This window comes from Lepisma saccharinum, chromosome 2, assembly GCF_977018435.1.
Source record: "Lepisma saccharinum chromosome 2, izLepSacc3.1, whole genome shotgun sequence".
Taxonomy (NCBI): domain Eukaryota; kingdom Metazoa; phylum Arthropoda; class Insecta; order Zygentoma; family Lepismatidae; genus Lepisma; species Lepisma saccharinum.
Window position 1 is genome coordinate 107,705,586 of NC_139230.1, and position 21,178 is coordinate 107,726,763.

Consider the following 21,178-nt stretch of genomic DNA (forward strand, 5'->3'; position numbering starts at 1 on the left):
TTTAATGAACATTCGTGCATTTGCAGGTTAACAAATCTTAATAACGGCACGAAAGTGTATGATATTTACATGAATACGTATGCCTTTCAACAAGTCACCAGTTTTAATGAACATTCGTGCATTTGCATTATGCCAGCATAGCGACTCCTACATGCAATCATAAAGGCATATTATTTACGAGCTGAAATTATTACGAATTGCTTTACAACTACTTTATTATTACTCGTACTTCGATTGCTCTTTTTCCTGTGACAGTTTTGACTTAGGCACAATTGTGTTTGCACAACTTGCCTTGCAATTCTTCGCACACGAAATGGCGTCGCAGCTATCAGACCACGCCGCTCGGTACAAGTGCACCAAAGAACTTAAAAAGCATTTTAGTTCTTTCACTATAACTTGGAGTACTCTTGCAGAAACGTGAATGTTGCACGTTTAAACAAGATGAGATTCAGCAAAGTGTTCAGGTGTTTCAAATAAGAACAACTGATTTATTACTTACGGGGTGAATAGATCGTCGGGATTGGCGGGAGTTGGCGAGCGACTTTTTTCTTCTCATTACTCCAACCACAACACCTACCTCACTCGATCTGGTCGGTTGAAGGTAACCACAATCCTTCACGAACCTGAACCAAACGATATTTTAGGCCTGGCTATCCTATGCCATTCTAAAAATTGATTTTCACCACCGTGTCACACCACACCATTAGAGCTGTTTTTCCTTCTCCCCTCGAGAGTCCTCTTTCCCTCGCTTCTTGCCTCTGTTAAAACGTCCATGGCGAGAGTGCATTCCGGTCGAATTTTTAACTTACATACCACAATTGTAAATATTATTTGTCAAAACTAAGGGTCAGTATTCGTATTTAACAACAATGTATGTGTTGAAATACCGCCACTTTACATAATAATACCTTTAATATTACCTCGAAGCAGCATTAGTCTTAATTAGAAAATTCCCTGCCAACAATGGCACTCGAGACATCTCTCGGAACTTCTACAAACTTCACCAATTTTCAAATAACCGATGGCCGGTAAACATACGCCATCTATCTCTCATTAACACCTAAATGGTCGAGTACGTGGTGAGTAAGTATTTTTAACTTGAATTTACCCACGTAAGATCAAATACCTTAATTCTTTCATTTTGAAATTACTTTCATTATGAACATATGAACCGTCATAATACGATCTTCATGTCATAAGCGATCAAAATTTGGGCCGCGCGACTTTTGAAACACTCTGTATACAGGAATCATTACCCAAGTGGTTTGCCGAACAGTTTCGTGAAGTAGGTATGCAAAGTGGTGCGAGTTAGGCATTAATTTCTAGATATGAAACATAGTATATAATGTTTTGCTGACATTAGAGTTCTATAAAACTCGATGTTTCATGAAGAACATAGCAAACAACATGAAATAAATATGTACTTCCTTTTCTTTTAAATAATTGCATTATAATTTAAAATTTCTAAAGTGTACCAAATTTCAAAACCAGCAGTAAAAAATATTTCTTCAAGAGTTTCATTTGCATTTCAACTATTGATATTACAAATACAGGTTCTAAACTTTGTGATTACAATTATTGTAAAAATGTATTTCTAAGTATTAATATTCAAGACATTTGTGACATTCACTATTTTAATTGTAAATTTTTCGTAATTTTATTTTATTTACTTACTTTACAGGCTTACTTTGGTCCTGTCATGTGCAATGAAATTTGAATCATATCCACATGACACTCAAATTTGTTCAATGATGATAGAAAGTTGTAAGTAATACATATTTTAATACTTTTTAAATATTTGTCCTTTTTGTCAAAGTATTTTCATCATGTGTTGCTCACACCAAATACTTATGATCAAAATACTTCTTAAATTCGTTACATTACTTAATTAGGTTCACACTCTTTGGTAAATATGCAACTACTGAGTTTTATCCAATCCAATCACTCGATTCAGAGATTCTACAAACAAGCCAAAGTTCGTTTACATTTTTTCTTTCTAAAAAACAATGCAAATGACGTAAACTCTAAAATCGAGCCTTTAAGGGGATTCTAAAGCCATGCTAGAGCATAGGCCCATATTTCTTTGGATAACCGTACAACTAATATAGATTCGGTAAGGAAGACATTTTCCGATATAAAATATTGTTTTATTCACTAGAACCTGTGATCCTTATAATTTTGATACGATTGAAGGTATATAAGTAAATAGCAGAAAATATAAGGTCTCCGTCATTTTCAAACTGCTGCGTACAGATGGCGCTGAAGTGGTAGTTTTGTCAATACCGGTACATTTTTTTATTTTATGACCAGTATGGAAGATTTCGTAGTGAAACAAATATCACATTCTCTTCCCGCAAGTATCTGAAATACTATGTGAAAAAATGAAAACATTTCGTTCATTCAGAAAGTAGTGGTTATCATTAAAATTTTGAAGTGGCGTTTCGTCGCAATACACTCCGAGGTGGAGATTTTAGCCAACACTGTTGCCTTGATTTCGCTCCGTTTATTCTTGATCAGTGCGAGTGCTTGATTGGATAGGGACATGTAAGCACTTGATCAAGAAAGATCAAGTGGCTATGATGCTTGCTCACCACACAAAGGGTCTCCGGTTGAAATCTCCACTACAACACTATTTTTTAAACGATGAAATACAAACTAATGTAACTCTGTAAAATATTAATTGCAAATTTGATGACAAATGATAATATTAATAAACTCCAAGTGTAGTCTATCGTTTGAATCTAGTGTTTTGCATGGAATTGATATCACCAGATTATTTGCTTATATTAGGCTATAGCTATGCTATTGAATCTTGTCTCTAAATCTACACACAGACGCAAACATTAATGTTGGAATTGTTAGCAACCTCGTGGTAAGCTCTCATTTCATAAAGCGATGTCTCTTGCGGTTTGTCATTTATATTCTTTCCATGAAAATTGTAAATGAGTTTATGTTGTTTTACACCTTCAAAAATTGTATAATTTTAAGCATTGTGTACATGCCTAGTGAGAGAAGAAAATATTGACTTTGCATCACTACATTTATCAATCCCTAATTATGCACAAATATTCCTTAAAAATTGAAAGAACGTCTTCACCTCCAACCCTCTCTAATTATATGTTTGATTTACAGAAGTCAAAGTGGGCCATAACATGCTGTGGAAATATGACTTTATAGTCAAGTCGGTATAAGTTGCCAATATGGTTCGCTTCTCGTCAATGGTAGATTTTTCTTTTCAGTGCAGTGCCAACTGGTGTATGCCTAGAATGGAATTATTTACACATTTAGAAACCTATCTATCTATACATATAAAAGTGGATGTATGTGTGTGTGTGTGTGTGTGTGTGTGTGTGTGTATGTGTGAGTACGCAGATATATTCTTGTGAGAACCGGCGTATATTTAAACACCTTTCTTAACCCTCGGATGCATGTCACTTTTTTTTTACAACTTTACATATGTGGGGTCAATTTGACCCCAATGCAATTATGCTTTGAAAAAAGTACCACAGAGTAAATAGTTCAGCTAATATGGTTTATTGATCAATAATTTCTCTGAAGATAACATAGGAAACAATTACCCTTTTATTATTATTATTATTATTTAAGCCCCTCCCCCTAAAAATAACAATGTATTGACAATTCACTGTTCTACATATTAATGGTAGTTACACTTCGCTCGCAAATTATCAGAACTTCAGTTGAGACCTGAGAAACAGTATTTTAGAGATAACACAATACAGCACTAAATATTATTTTATCTAGAACAAATTTAAAAAAATAAAAATTAAAAAATTATAAAAAAGAAATAAAAAGAAGAATGTGCCGGCCTCTCATGGCAATTAAATACAGCTCACTCGCATCCTGAGCACACAACAATCACATTGCATCAGGTTTCCCACATTTTCTGCAACGTTCCGTCGTCTTCCTGTCCTCTTGTCTTTTGCAGACCTGGCATCTTACTCTTTTCTTTGAAGATCTATCCTCCAGTCTCTGTGCCTGCCTTACTACGCCGCAAAGTTTCATTGCCTCGGTTACTGGTTTCTGCAGGTTCAAGCTTTGGCACCTCTTCCGCATGTGAGGAAGAATCAACTGATTTGCCAATTCGATAAGGAACATACGGCGTCTGTAACTGACGCCTGATTGATAATCAGAATGCTGTGACAAGTAGCATGTGTATGCATTGAGAACGCCTATATTGACTACGTTATAGAAGAGGGCCATTGGCCATCGACGTGTCTGTCTTCTGCAGGTGTATGTTTAAACCAGTTTGTCCATGGCATCAACTCCATCCTTTGTTTGGTTGTAAAACTTTATGCTTTCTGGCTTCTTCTTAGAATCATCATCATCAATGTGTATGTCATGATGCATGGTGCTGAGTAGAATAACATTCTTGTTTTTCTTTGCCACGTAGCTTACCAGGGTCTCATTTTCATGAAAGGCGAATTGTGATGAGCAAGGCTGTCTTTTCTTGATATTGGTAAGTGCAGGTGGGATTTCACGTTGGTTTTCTTTACTGTTCCAACAATGGTTACATTTTGTAACAGGAGATCGTTAGCCAAGTCATGACTTTTGAAGAATTGGTCAGTTGTGATATTTCTTCAGGAGTTCCGCAGTGTGTAGCATAGTTTCTTCACGACGTTGCTGGAGAGGTTATTTTGAACTGCCTCTCCTGGCTGTCGTCCCAAATAGATTAGACCGTCTTTGGCGTAAAAGTTATCAGCATCGCACAACCAGAAGATCCTGATGCCGTATTTGGCCAGCTTACTTGGCATGTATTGCACCAACTTGCATCTCCCATGGAAAGGCACTAACTGTTCATCAATCGTAAGAATTGCGCCGGGTACCATGATTCTGCGACAGTTTTTGATAAAAGTGTCCGGATATATCGAAATGCAGCCATGTGATCAGTCTCCAGACGTGCAGCGCCAGTTTATTTGTCATCAGAACAGAGCAGTCTTCTGATGTCATGAAACGATTTACTCCAACGGTTGCTTTGTACTTCGGGTTGGAGAATTTCTTGAGAAAAAGCTCACGAACAGGAACATCCCAACTTCTCTCAGTTGGCCTCGATCCACGCCAAAAACATCTGCGCATGCGTACTTTGCGGTGAGTCATGGCAGTTTGGGTGGTTGACCTTGAGATGATTGTGTTTTGTTTGGGCATAATTGAACATAATATGTAGGATGAATTTCCCTTTATGAATGTTTTCCTGCTGTTCTCAGGCTGGGGTCCAAATGACCCCACACATGGAAAGGAGGGGTATTGTTAAAAAACGTTATAAAATATAATTTAAAATAAATTGTAAGAAATTTATTTACACATGTTCCTATAGCTGAAGTAGCGTGGTAAGATGTCACAGAAAATCAGAATTATATATTTAGATTTTATTATAATACCAGGAAATAAACAGACAGTGGGGTCAAAATGACCCCACACATGCATCCGAGGGTTAATGGCACCAAAAAATTTGTTGGGACTTTTTGCCGGTCCCAACAACGAAAAGACCATTGCGAGACCACTGAGACACCTTTCGACCTGTACGCGAAGTATTTCGAAGGTACCAAAAAGTCCCTATTTGTTCGATTTGTGTGTTAACGTCTGTGTTACACTCTGCCACCTGCAGCTAAAATCTTTAAGCTTCACGTCTGTGTAAAAGTGTGGTGTTTAATCGCATCTCTTGGGACCAGGAAGTGTGGGTAGGTAAAATCCTGGATCTATTTCGCATGTATTGGTACCGAACATCCCAGGGGGTTGAGGGGCAAGGAAAGGTTCGTTCGGCGGCCGACGGGATTCCCCACTCTTCTGGCCGTCTTGATGCTCCCGAGCTGTCAATGTTGCCAACTTAAAACTTTGGAGCCAGATCTGTTTTTCTATTATCTTTTAATACTACATGTACAATTGTAATTGTAATTAATGTGCTTTATTTTACTTCGCTTTTTGTGCCATTTTGGCTAATTTGCGAAGATGAGGGATGAGTGATGATATTTGAAATTAATGAATCGACTCTCACAAACATCTATGCTTAAACCGGGATTCGAACCAGAGACCCCTGGCGTCGTAGTGCGATGTGATAACCACTCCACCACGAGGGTCGGCTTTAGTCCTACAATCAAACAAAATGCAACAATATAATTTCTTCCTCAAAATGTGATCCTTTCTTATGTGCCTATAACACATTTTCAGTTGGATTTTACCATAATACTGGTAAATGCTGCAGTTAAATCCATTCTTCCATAGCCAAGAAACAAAGAGCAGAGTTATCAGATGTTATCAGTAAAAACTCGTTATTTGTCTCCTTTCGGTCATAATGAAGAAAAATAAATTGATCGAGGAAAATGAATTATTATTTTTATTAAAATAAATAAGAATTGAGATTTCTGACCAAAGCGACAAGCGATCAGACAAAAGGGAGGGGTGTTCATATCGAAGTCACAAGTGACACAAGTTCTGTACCTCAGTCTACAAGCAAGGACTTTTCTCAAATGCAAATGCAAACAGACCAAGGCGACACAATGGATGACATTTATGACTTTCAGAAGCGGAAAGCGACACCTGTCGCTTAGAAACAAGGATGCAACATTTTGAAACGAAGAAGCAATTTGCACGTCTCTCCTGTTGCTTCCGTTTCTCAATATCGTGAATTGGATCGCCTATAGGTCTGGTGTTCGGGCTTTTGCAGTGAATGCTTTCTTGTGGACTGAAGTGGCACGTCTTTCTTGTCGCTTGTCAATTCTGTGTAAATCTTCAGCGTTACTAGCAGACGTTGTGTGCTAATTGTTTCCTGTCGCTTCGGTTTGAATCTCTCTCTAAGCATGCCCACCAGACCGAGGCAACATGATAACGGTCCAGTGCGAGAAACATGCAAGCGACACATGTTGTTTGTCGTGTCGCATATATTCGAAAGTTTATTTATTTTAGAATTTTGGTTTCCAACAGCTAATTGTCGCATCGGTACGAAAGTTCAACAGGGAGGTTTCAGACCGAATTGAGGCGCAACTAGGGCTTCACACCGAAGTAACAAGCAACACGAACCTCTTAAGAATATAAGAAAGCATTCACCGCAGCTGCGCTGCCAGCAGACAACACCAGACCAGAAGGACGCGACGGGAGACGTACACCTTGTTATGTCTCTTCGAAAGTTTCGAAATGTTGCATTTATTATCTAATATCTGTTTCCAAGTGATACGTGTCGCTTCTCGCTTCGGTCTGGAAGCTCCCTAAACTCGTACGGAATTCCAACACATGATCCCTAGTCATAGAACACGGAGACAATTGTTTATACTTCTCAAAGTTAACAGCTTGATCGCAATCTTTAAGGCCATTTTAATTACAATGCAGTTCCTTTTTAACAACCGTGTTTGGCAACACTGATAGTTCGAGCAAAATTTCCACTCCCGCTCTGCGGCGACAGCGACACAGTTGGACGTGTTTTGCGACGTTGCCACACGTATTTGGAACTTACACTTCCCGCTCGCTCTCCCTTACCCAACGTGTGACTTCAAAAGTGGGGAAACATTCCACCCGACAACATCGCAGAGGGAGGCTGTTTTCTTGCAGTACACGCTCACCGCGACTTGTTCCTGTGTTGTCAAAGTAGAGGGGGTGCTATTCCGGTTTCGCGCACTACGGCGAGCGTGAATTTCTTCTGCTAGGGTGTCGTAAGAAAGAGGGTTCCTCAGTTGCTGGTCGCTTGATAACATGTAAAAGCATACAGGTTTATCACCTCACGGAGGCGATTATCACTATTGGGAAACAATGTTAATAACATGGAGTACCTTTTTAAGTTAACTGTGGATGGCACACAAATTAATTCAGCAAAAAAGCCATCCATGTCTTTGGTTCTTTAACGTTATTTGTCATCACTTCTAAACGCAGCAATAATCTTAGTTGGTTGGTTGATTTGGTGTTTTAAGTCCACTTTATGCACAGTAAGGCTAATCGGGACTGGACCTACAGGATAAAGAGGAATCCGAACCACCATGTGCCTCCACCGGGTATCGAACCAGGAACACCCTGATTACAAGACACAGCAATTTTTAGTAATTGCTGCTACAACCTTTTCAAGCATTTCCATTGGCTGTTAGCTATTTGGGGTAGTAAATAATCTATGGGTGTTAAGTTAGGCAACTTGGGTTTGGTTCTCTTAGAAGAAGAAGAGGACGAAAATAGTTTTAGCAGCAATGCCGATCCCTAAAGTCTAACAATTTTAAATACTTGTGTGTGTGTACTGGAGGGGATGGAGGTAGAGTCTTGTGGGCATATTTTCATGCAAGTAGCTGACTAACTTAAATAATTATATAATGAACATAAGTGTAACAGGATCTAGAGAGAGAGAAAGTAAGATTTGACGGAAAGGATTGAGTAAGTCAGAGGGACTTACTTACATGTATATAATCGGTCTCCATGACAGCATAACGATTTAGGAAACCAGAGGCCCCAGTTCGAACCATAGTAAGAAATATAGCAATGTGTGTCTCATTTTCCACTTCATTAGTTTATCATTCATCCCCATCGTAGCGATCAACCCAAGAGATAGAAATTCGCCTTTAAATAAAGAATACATACATACACACATATTGATTTGTTATTATTTCGCTTTTCTGCTACTTCTGGCTAATCGCGAAGATGAGGATGAATGGTGATAAGATGATGTAGATGAAGTGACAATCATAAACATGCAAGGACAATACAATATGATATGAGCCCCACCAAGGATTATACTGGCCACGAGTCCAGCTCCCAGAGCCTTGCTAGTCGCTAGTAATCAAAGTGCAGTACAGGGTGTTCTACGAGGAAGTGAATACAAATTGGACTATATATATATATATATATATATATATATATATATATATATATATATTGTGTGTGTAAGTATGTGCAACCTCCACATTGCTAAACCAATTAAACCAAGACAGAAGCCAGGCCTGTTATTTATGTATTTGTTATTTGACGTCGCTTTTCTACCACTTTTCAGTCACAAAGAATATCCATGCCCACGAGTGATCGAACTCTGGAACTTTAATGACGGGATCCAAAATCAAACACTTAACGCACTTGACCACATTAGCCATCGAGCTGGCACGAGTTTCTTTGTAATTCATCCACAAAGGGAGGAGGAAGTTAATCTTTTATTGAGGAATTACGTTTTCCCAAGACATTAGATTCTATCCTTTTACAATGTCTAGAAGGCATATTTCAATTTTTCAAAAATAAAATATATCTGAGTTACGGTTTTCTAAACACAAATCAGTTTAGGTAGAATATTTCTGCAGTTTTCCCATAGTTCGTGGACAGTGAATTACGTGAGAAATGTTGATTTGAACAGAGTTGTCTAGCCTAGGCTCCCATCAAATTTATCATTTCATCATTCAATTTTAATGTTGCGGTTACCATACTACTGTGTGCCTATTATTTGACATTCTGATATTGTGTTCGGTTTTCTTAGAGCTTTTCTTTCAATCCTCGTTTTTTATTGCATACAACAATGTGCATAATATTCACAATGATGCACAACTTGCCTACTGCTGCATTTGGAAACTGGAAGTAACAAAATGCAAGTAATTGTATCCTGCTATAATCTAATTTTGTGTTGGTATAATATTTATTTTAGTTTGTTGATCCCTAATCTTCGCGGCGTCTTGTCCAGACTTCGAGGTGACAAGCATTCTTCTCATGCCTGCTTCCCTCTGAAGTTCAAATGCTATGGAAGAATAAAGCTTTGAATTCAAAGCATTTAGAAGGAAAACTTTTAATGTTAATTTTGCATTTAATTCTAACGATGTTAATACAAACATGTGCAGAATTATTTCAGATCAACAACTTACTCTTCCTGGATATTCAGGTAAAGAGCTAAAGATTTGTTGCAAGTCCGCTTTTTGAACAGATAGACTAATCGGGACTGGATGGGATCCGAACTATGTGCCTCCACCTGACATCCAATCCGGGACCCCTTGCTTACAAAGCTTGATTATAAAGTGACAGCGTTCTTAGTCCACTATTAATATATGTATATAAAAATGTCAGCACTGGGAAAAATGCTATATTACTGGATTGTAAGAAGAAATGTAAAATCATTGTAAAATTTAAGAGAAAAAAGAAGTTACTAGGATTTACGAATAATACAGCTGTCCTAAATGTTGTTAATGTTTTGTGCTTAATAGGTTAGATGAATCAGGTGAGTTAAATTGACTTGAGCTTTATTTTAAACCCACTTTACATATCACTAGTCATTGTGAACCTACAATTTGAAGTTAAATCATAACACTATGTGTCTCCATCGAACACAGGACCCTTGATTACAAGGCAAGGACGTTCCTCCTACACCATCGGGGAGGCCCTACAGACATACCAGCCAAATTATAATTCATAACTCGAAGTTACCCTTAGGGACAAAAAAAAAAATACCACACTAACCCGAAAAAATACCTTCACAGAATTTAATACTAGCATGTTCCTTTCTCTAACACGGAATTAGCATTACTCGCAGCCAAAGATCTGCTGCTTATACCCTCTTCTCATAACAAACTTCAATGAAAAATTAAAACAGGAATGTTTCTCTTCGTCAAATACTGGACAGTCTGAAAAACAAAAATGCTAGCTCTAGATTTTACTTCTAGTCCGTCTTTGTTTACGTGTAGAACGCAAGGGTAACGTTTCAGGGTTCGAAAAAGCATGCATTTGTACTTGTCTTTCTTGCATCATGACAAGTTACTAACAGTTCTGGGTTGTAACGATTTCATTGCCTTTAAGTTGGATAATTACAACCTAGAAGTGCAAGTGACTGTACAAATGGCCCAGTTCGATATTTCAACGGCGGAGTGCTTATACTGCTTGCACAAGTGGGTGTTATCTGCTGCAGTAATCGTCAAGTCGTTCCCCTTCTTCCACTCATCGGGCTGCCAGAGTAGTGCGTAAGAATTATTTTGACCGGTATCTAATTTTCGCTCCAGGCTACAAGCAAGGGCTAATAAAATAATTAGTCATGCGATATAACATGACGATTATTATTAGAGATTAATTATGAATTGCTCTTTTGCAAAGTGAAATAGTTTTCCCTTTCGCTAAAATTTACAACAATGAGATAGCAAAGTAATGAACTATGAATCAAAACAAAGTCAATAGCTAACAGACAGACTTTGCCTTTCTTTGACGGTTTACTTATGAAACTGGCCTGTGATCGAACATTTCGTTCCCAGTTTTTTTTTAATTTCTTATTATTTTACATTTTTTTTTTAAAAAATCTTGTATTTACAAGGACAATCAAACAAACAAAAGTAAGAATATCTTTTTTGAAATTGTTAACCGCCCTGAGCCAAAGGGGGAAGGAGTTCGAAATAAAAAAATTAACTTTCGTACTTGGTTATTGGAGAGAACGTGCATAGTATTAATATAACGAATGGTTTGTCCAATGAATATATAATACTTGTAATTGTGACAGACAGGCGGAGCAAAGGACGAAAATCCCGTGGATACAACAAATCCAGCACTGCATACCCAGCCCAAAACTTGACAAATTGAAATTAAAAGCGCGCAAATGTAGAAATATTATGAAATAGTTATTGGTCCATCATTTCCAGCTGAATTGTATATTTAACATCTGTCGTAAGTGACTTATGGAAAGTTTCATCTGCACATGATTTTGCAAAACTCTACCTTCACAATTCTACCTTCCTCTCTATAGGTATATACCATGTTCGATATCCGGTAAAGGGACATAGTGGTTCGGATTCCATTTTAAAACTGTAGGTCCAGTCCCGTTTAGCCTATCTGTGCATAAAAGTGGACTTAAAACTATACGTAAAAAAGATCCACAGATATGCCGACCTCCGTACGAAGTAGTTAGGAGAGTTTACGACGCCAATGGTAACGACATCTGTTTTCTTTGTGAGTGTTCCTGCATCAATTTCGTAATTTTATCCTATCATCACTCATCTTCATTGTTGCGATTAGCCAAAAGTGATAGTAAAGCGATGCAAAATAACAAAATCAAATCACACACAAACAACATACATACATACACTGAAGAAACTTAGTAGCAGTAAAAGTTTTGCATTTCAGTTCACAATTACGTGTGTTTTACATTCAAGGCACCTTAAGTAATGTTTTGCGATGGACCCAAAATATGTCTGTTACTGACAGTCATTTGCTTTTTCCCTCCCTTCCGCATAGCCTTCACCCGAGTATCGAGACGTCGCCAGTTTCCATCAATGTTTCGTCGACAAAGGCTTCAACAACGATAAATATCACATCTCTGCTTTCGATGCGTAAGCTTCATGATTTTACTCTTTAGCACTGAATAAAGGTGACGACCATCTGTTGAAAAATGCTGAACATTTTGGCAACGCAGAGACAGGATTACGTGGTAAAGAGCTCATTGCGTCAACCAGGCTCTGGCCCCTCTCTTGCAGTTGACAATTTTGCAACAGCGCCAGTGAATTTCTCATCTTGCTCAAGCTCTAACATCAAAATCATTATCTCTACTTCTTTTAGGTGGAGTTCGACGTCTAATCATACATCGGATAATTCACTTCCTTTGCTGCTGATACGTTTTTGCCTTTCAAGTAAATGCAGGATTGATTGATTTGGTGTTTTAAGTCCACTTTATGCACAGTAAGGCAAATCGGGACTGGACCTAAAGCTTAAACCCGAAATACTGTGTGCCTCCATCCGGTATCGAACTCGGGACCACGCTACCACTGCGCAATCGGAGATGCCCAAGTAAACGCAGGAAAATCAGGCCTTCTGTAAGAAGCTAAGAGGATTAAAAACGTTTCTGCTCTGTCCCTCTCCCTCCTGCAAGATAGCGATAAGAAGTGTTTGCTTATTTTTTTTCTTTTCGCGAACTACATTGAGTTAAACATGTCAAATGCAGTACAAGAAAACCTGTGACCGGTGATTGACTGCGGACGGAGTAGATAGTCAAAACGTTACAAATGGAACATTGGACCTATCTTTCTACATTAAACTACATTACTCTTTCAATTAATATACTTTAATTTCTAACTTATCCAATTTATCTTCATTTCTTGCATGGTTCGTTTACTTTCCTGCACATTCTGATAAAACATGTCATTTCTTTTATTCTACTCTTGCCTATCATCTTCTCTAAATTTAAGCTGTTTTCACCCATCATCTTCTCTAAATTTTAGCTGCTCTTGCCTATCCTCTTTTCTACTCTGCTTCATAAATAACAAAAGTGTCGTGACGCTAACGCTCTCTTCATTTTCGTCAGTTAATTTTTGAACACTCTGTACAGTTTTACTTTTCCTTCCTTGATATTTTCCTTTTCTGACAGGGCGCAGCATATCTTGCAAGAAAACATTTATTCTATATGCAATTCAAATTTCGTAAATTCTTCTTCGCTCATTCCCACGCAAGATTAATGGTACCACTTTTTACAAAAACTACATTCTATTGCCCCCTTATAACAAACTTCCTTGCCGCAGCATTTAAGTATTTTATTCCAGCCTATTTCGGCTGATTCGTCCTGAGACGGAGAGATCGACGTTCGAACCATATTCGTAAAACTGACCTACTTATCGCTAGCTCGCTAATCCCTTAATCCCGTTCAGCTGCAACGAAAGAGCCTGCTCACCCGATCAAACTGCACAGCTTTTTTTCTTCACTTTCTTACGTGGAACACAAATATTTTACACACAAATAATCCTATCTCAACTTATTATTAACACGATTTACAAACGGTTTATAAACGTTCTCCGGAATACGTTGAGCGGCCAGCTTCCAGAATAGATTTGTTGAGATACTATAACATTTTTTTTCAATAACTCTTTGAACCGTACACAAATTTATTTGTTCTTGTTGTAACGAAGGTTGCCTACTACACTTGGCAAGAAACTTCCTACCCTGTCTTTTTTTACTTATTATTTTATTGTTACTATATATTTTTAATTTCATCACTCCAGGCGTTAACTTCCTCATAGCGCTTAGTAAATTTACTCAACACTAAATCAATGAACACACTGAAGCACTAAACACATGAAGGGGTTTTGGGGGGAGTATAAATCTTGATGGTGACTAAATCCAGTTGTATGTCTTCTATCTTCCTTTAGTTCCGCTGTCTAGGGGTCCCGGGTTCGAATCCCGCTCGGGCTTGGTTATTTGTAAATGCCCCTTCATCAATTTCATCATTTCATCCCTCATCTCCATCTTCGCAAATTAGCCAAGAGGCACAAAACGCGAAGTAAAATAAACTTAATCAATCAATCATTCAGTAAATTCGACTCTATTGCAGCTAACGGCCCCCATGGCTGAGTGGTTAGCACATCGTGCTACGTCGGCAGGGGTCCAGAGTTCGAATCTCGGCCTGAGCATAGATGTTTGTGAGTGGCCATTCATCAATTTCATCATATCATCATCATTTCCATTGTCGAAAATTAGCCAAAAGTGACACACAAAGCGAAGTAAAATAAAGTAAATCAATCGGTCAATCTATTGCAGCTGACCTTCGTGGCGGAAAGGTTAGCACAGCGCATTAGCATACTTCGGTGTTCCTTTGTGGATGCTTTTCATCAATTTCATCGTATCACTACTCATCCCCATAGTTTCTACTAGCCAAAAGGGGGAAGAAAAGCAACGCTACATAATAATAATCTAATCAAATCCACTTTATTTTATTCATTTTTTTTACGTTGCTGCCTCCAGGAAGGAGTGGCTACGAAGCCAGAAGCCCTAATTTAGAATCCTGAGTAAGGCATGGATATGCCATTCTGTTCGTTCTATCATTTATATCTGCATTCCAGCATTAATGGTCATTAACGATTAATTAAAAAGAAAAGCGACTCAGATTAACATTAATAGGCTATACGTTGAATTTTTCTGTCGCTTCATTAATGTGGATCACTTCACTATCCTAGGGGAAAATGTTACTTGAGCAACGTAAGGCAAGGCAAGGCATGGGAGGGGGATTACTAAATTCAAAATACCACCTTTCGAAGCGTCACATATATTTTATGCAGTATATGCTACACTGAGAGCATTTTATTGTTAGTTCATTTAGTTTATTTAACGTCGGATTCTACCATTTCTGGCTAATTGCGAGGATGCAAATGAATGTTAGAAGTGGAGAAGGGACAATCACAAACATATAACGCAAACCCCACAGAGGATGATTATGTATGGTAGTTGGCAGTTGCTGAAAACAAAAATAAAGTATTTCAATTTTTCCTTCCGAATTTTTATGTGCTGTTTTATGTGCATGCATTACATTTCAAGCTCTTCTTAGTGATTTTGTTTTTCTACCGCCTTGAATTTCTTTGGCCGTTATGTCCTTGTATCGCTGTCACGGACCCAAACAGCACAGGTGATGTCACAGAAAGCACAGTAGTGCGTCCTAAATGGCGCAACTTTAGCGTAATACGTCAACATACTATGAGCCGCTCAGTGTTCTGTTTTTTACCCTATAGCTACGCCGAACAACCGATTGGGAATTTTAGGTTTGAAAATGAAAATGAAAGAAACTCTTCATCAAAGTTTTAAACTATATAATTGTAGTTATAAAAACCTACCGATTAAATTCTATTCTTACACCAATATCCATATTTTGAAACATATTTTTATAGAAATAAATTACGGCTTTTCAACAACACTTTTAATGTCAGTTAAAATATATTCATATTTTCAATCACTGATTGACGCATAATCGTAACGTAATTTCCTGAGAAATAAGGTGTGAAAAGATAAATTCCCCCACTTCTAAAGGTTCGACTCTGTTGACGAGTGCTTTGAGTGACCGTACACTCAGAGTTCGAGTCCCGTTAGCCTGGACGAGGCTGTTTTGTGAGTCTCTCTTCATCCATTTAGCATAATCATGATCCATCGTCGTGAATAGTCAAAAGTGGAAGAAAAGCGACATAAAATAAATATCAAATACAAATGGCTTCTAAACAACACTGGCCAGGCAGACGACAAAGCTTCGTATTGTCCATAAACTCCACAAATGAATCTCGCAGTCCATCACCCCTCCCCCCCGCACTTCCCTTTTAAACAGGGGATCATTTCGTGGGCTTATAACTGTACAAATATAAGACATAAAATAGAAGAAAGTAGGTTTCAGGGGTGACCAGTAGCATAGCAGCAGCTCCCTCAATGCAGGGAAGGGGGAGGTTAGGGATCTGGAAATGTTGTCTATGCCTTGAAATATTGGATAATTTCACGTACATATTTTTTTACACTAATAAACCTGTCTAAATTATCCTTTTTAACCCTATATTGAGTGAAGAAAATTTCCTCGGTTGGCTCACATTGAGTATATATGTTCTAAAATAATACTTTCGACAGAAGCAAAAGTTTAATGATGTGTAAAGGGATTGTCGAATTGTGTTGTTCTCTTTGGCGTAGAATTCTCAACCTAAGGCTCTTTGAATTCACAAATTTTAAACAATATTCACTGTACAACTTCTCTAACTGAATGTAATGTATTCGCTATATGTTATACGTCTAATAATAATAATAATAAATGCATGTTAACTGAATCAAGTCTTTTTGGGTATTATGTGCTATCGGTTACCTAGAAATCGTAAATATCGATCTTTATGTGTGAGACGAGACTTCTTGCACCTGCCTGGAGGAAATCTGTGGACGCTAACTAAATTGATTGGTGAAACTTCAACTTCCCTGCGAAAGCCAAGGCTTGTCAAGAAGTTTTTCATTGAATGATACCATGTCAGTGTATGGATTCTCATTAATTTTTTTAAAGAAAAGCAGAATGAAACGATACCAAAATTAATGAACAACCATGAGTAGAAAAATTGCGAAAAGAATTAAACACGAACACTTTCAGCACATATAGAGGTTACATGGAAAGAACGCAGTAAAGGTACAGCTGTTCCCTGTGCATTGAGCCATGACTGAATATCACGGGAGTGTGGACTGTGGAGTTATAGGTCATAATATGATAAGGTAGCCTGATTACTGCAACAATTCTATGCTGTCTTCACCCGAAAATATATACACAATGTTAGTGGTATAGGTGACTTCGCACACACCACACTGCGAGAGGAGGGGGCCCGTGCCTCAAGACTCCATTCCGAGACCGGAAAGTGAAAGAAAGAAAATAATTATGATGATAGATTGAATTCTTCAAGTGCATTCGATTTGGAACACATTTTATTAAATAATTCTGAATTTTGTGTACGTATTATGTGTGCCCATATTTCTATTATTCATTTAAATTATGAAACTAATTAGTATATTAATACTTGCTATTTAATCAAGTTAAAACATCATGACACTTTGCTGAATGAGTTGAAAGGTGCTTAGACTTAAAATGTGCTAAAGTGACAGAGAACAGGCGATTGGTTTACAAGATGTTAACGAACAGCTATATCTCTTTATATGTAATCATCACGATCTCTCGCACAACCACTGCGTCATAAAGGAAACAATAAAGAAAGATTCTGCCGAACCACTGTCCAATTAAAAATTATGGCTACTGGAGTTTGCACTCAAATTAAAAATTAACCACTTAACTTATTGAATTCTGATTTAAGCTAAAAAAAAACTATTTTCTTCAAGTATGCTTTCAATTTCTTATCGTCGTGAAAACAAAAAATGCAGGTTTTTTGGTGTTTTTCAAACTATGCTCTCTTTGAGATTCTGTAATTAAAAAACTTGTGGTCAAATCGTGACGAAATTTAAATGCGTAGCTCTACTGGTTAATTTTTAATTGGAGTTCGAACTCGAGTCTCCATAATGTTTAATCCGACTGTAGACAATCATTCGCTCTCAGGCCATATGCCCTGAAAGCAGAGAAAACAGGAATGGCATAGTCTCCCTTCTTTCCGTACTTTCAAGCGGCAACCCTTGAATCAGCCAAGAACGGCGTCACCCATCCCCTCCCCTCCCTTGACGTCCCCTCGCACTCAAGCAAGAAGCACAGAGTCGGAGATCCAATTGCTTACATGCGCCAATCTTGAGGGTCTCAAACAATTACCAAAATTCTGCTTTGAAAGATTGCGTTAATACTTTTTCACAATTTTCCGCAAAGTTTAGCTAAATCTAAAGAATAAACGCGATAATATGGAGTCATGAACATCGTGTTTGTACCTTCATCATTTTATCATGCCACCTCATTGTCTCGATTCATCCACGAAATAGACCAGCGGTGAAAAATAACCAAATAGAAATAGCTATGTAGGGAACATTTTAATTGAATAGGTCGCCAATTCTTTCAAAATAATGTGACGTGTAGAAACGTTTATATTACAATCGAAGCAAGCAAGAAATATTATTTTGCAAAATTGAGGGGAAAACCGGCAATTTTGACCAAATATTTAGTCTAAAATTTCTACTAAAGTAAAAAGTTGTTAACCGTAAGTGGCTGCTGGGAGCTCAGAATTTAATCTTGATTTATTTGGGAGAGGCAGAAAGTGCCTCGTCTGACCACTCACTTCCCCCAAGCACAAAGTGTGCCTGTATAAAATGAGTAGGCATAATAGTTCTTCCATTAATACTGGCCATGGTTTGATTGCACATATTTTTCAGACATCTGTATTTAAACTGACTTGCAAAAGCGTTCTAGCATGATTTTTTTTACATTTGTTGAACAAAGAAAACTGGAAAACATTGTTAACTGTTCGACCTTTTCTTACATTAATAATACGCAAATGCGCGTAGGCGTGGAACTAAACGTACTTGCAATGTGTAGGTACTTTAACTTTGTTTCGGGCGGGGTATAATACAAGGAAACTCAATAACATACATATACGTATTGCATTCTCCGGTACCCCTAATGTCGTAGCGCGATGAGCTAACCAGTCCTCCACGGTGGCCTGCCGCGACGATATATTGTCTTCATGATAAATATCGCCAAATGTCGTGACTATATATCGCTGACACCATATATGTCGCCAAATATCGTGACGTTATATAGCTGACACGATATGTTCTAAAATTTATTGACGATATATTGCGCAACACTAGTAAGAACTAATAACCTGGAAGTTAAATGGGAAGTTTAATTCGAAAATAAACGAAAGAAGGCAAGGAGAGGAAATTTAAAATTACAAACAGATTTAATAAATGATTCAAATGTTCGTAGTTAAGCGAAGATATGTGGCCACCGAGAAAAGTGAGTTTACACTGGATATAAAGCAAAGCAAACAGCCCGACTATTTCTTAAAAGTTCTTGAAAGAAATGGGCCGGAGAAATCAGGCCATTCCTTTGGCTGGTCGCAAATCCAAGTTAACCATTTTTCAGGACCAAACTTGAAACCAAAGCTGAAGAAAAGAAAACAGGCAGTTTCTGGATCCGCGCATCTTTCAAATCTCCATTGCCGAAGTTGAAATTAAAAGATTGTCGAAGGAAATGTAAGGACACTTTATGTCTTGAAACATAAAAATAAACAAAACAAATTTTGCACTTTCTTTTAGCGTATCGACCCGTACTCTTGGTTATTTGTTAAATTGATTTTGTAAGTAATCCTCTGCTCCAACACACCACACACGCACCTGGGGCCTCTCCGATGGCGTAGTGGGAACGTTGTCGCTTTGCCAAGAGGTCCTGGCACACAGTACAGTGGTTCGGATCCCACTATAAACTGTAGGTCCAGTTCCGATTAGCCTATCTGTGCATAAAGTGCACTTTATTAACAAATCAAATCAACCACACATGCATATATACACATATTTGTGTGAAGTTATGTAGAAGTCGTAGAAATAGTATAAACATATGTTTAAACGTTTTGGTATTATATTATCAAATCTCAATTATTGTTTTCTCTTCCAATAATTCCCATCAAGCATCGTGTCACAACCCCCTCCCTCCGGACACCCCTGCCTCCAGTTTGTTTCACGACTGAGTTGACTGAAAACCTTGTCCGGTCAACTTAAGTAGCTGTTTTGTAGGGATATGAGAAAACAAATGCAGAAGTTATTAACTTTGAGCATCTCAAGAATTCTCAGAATTCAAGGTTAAAGAAATTTTACTTAGAAATGCAGAAAGTGATTAAAAACAAATTCTCACGATAACTTATTACATGTGTTTACAAATTATTTATCTCGGTGAATAAAAATTATGAGCGAAAAATATGTGCGACTTCCAGAAAAGATAATAATGATTTGAGATTTCTGCGCAACATGCAACACAGTGGCGACAAGCGATAAAATAGTAAAAATGTACACATTTTTGTGGTTGTATACATTCTGAAACAATAACGTCTAAGATTACATCAACTTCATACATTCTTTCCTTCCTTTTCCTGCTACTGAAAGAACTTTTCGTTAAGCACTTTGGTTAGCGTCATTTGCATTGGATACCAAACTCTAGATTGAATTATTCTTCTAATAAATTGTTGACTATCAGCCAAGACATCAGAAAAGCATCTTTGTCGTATTAGAACTTTCCTAATTTTACGTCTCCTCTCTGACAATTTTGATTGATTGCGACAATGAGAACGAATGATGAAGACAAAAAATGACAAAAAATATTTAAAAATTTGTTTTAAGTCAAGCTCTTGCAAAGATCGGACTCCACAATGTGCCTCCGCAGGGAATAGAACCTGAAACCCCTTGATTACAAGGCAACAGTGTTACCCACTGCACGATACACTACACAAAAATAAAACATTCATTCCCAAACAAGGGGTGTATGCTTTATGTGAATAAAGTGGGCTTAAAATTAAAAAAAAAACTAAAAAAAAAAGAAAGAAAGCAGAAATAAAATCAAGGGGTTCAACCTTGAATCGTTGATGGTGATATGTACATTCTGTCATTTGACATCTGAAACCTTTAGTCGGTTTCCGCTGCAGAGTAAACGGCGTAACACGCCGTGAAGCCTCAGGTTCCTACGTACCTGGTCAGGCGTGGATGTATCATTTTGTGTTCCATCACCATCTCATCGGTTCGTCATTTATCCTCATCGTCGCGATTAACCAGATAGGTAGAAAATGGGAGTAAAATAGAAATACACTGGAACTCTTAGTTTATTGTTGACATTGGCGATGCATGGCAACTGTAAGCACAAACATTCGTGTATTAGACGACCAAGATTTGAAATGTGTACTCGTTTTCGAAGAATTCAATTGCCACTTTTTGCACAGAAAGGTTATTCGAGACTGAACCTACAGTCTAAAGTGGAATCCGAAACACTGTACCACGTGTCCCCACCGGTATCAAACCCGTGACGCGACCCCTTGATTACAAGGCGACGACGCTATCGTCT

At 37.8% G+C, this 21,178-nt stretch overlaps 1 protein-coding gene across 1 annotated transcript in view; it reads left to right on the plus strand.

The window, feature by feature from the left end:
- LOC145983585 (glycine receptor subunit alpha-2-like) overlaps nt 1-21,178 on the plus strand; it is a 519,078-nt gene that overhangs the window by 229,765 nt on the left and 268,135 nt on the right. Inside the window, exon 7 of the mRNA XM_083116654.1 lies at nt 1,682-1,764. Coding sequence (XP_082972780.1) covers nt 1,682-1,764 — 83 coding nt within the window. The remainder of the gene's footprint in view (nt 1-1,681; nt 1,765-21,178) is intronic.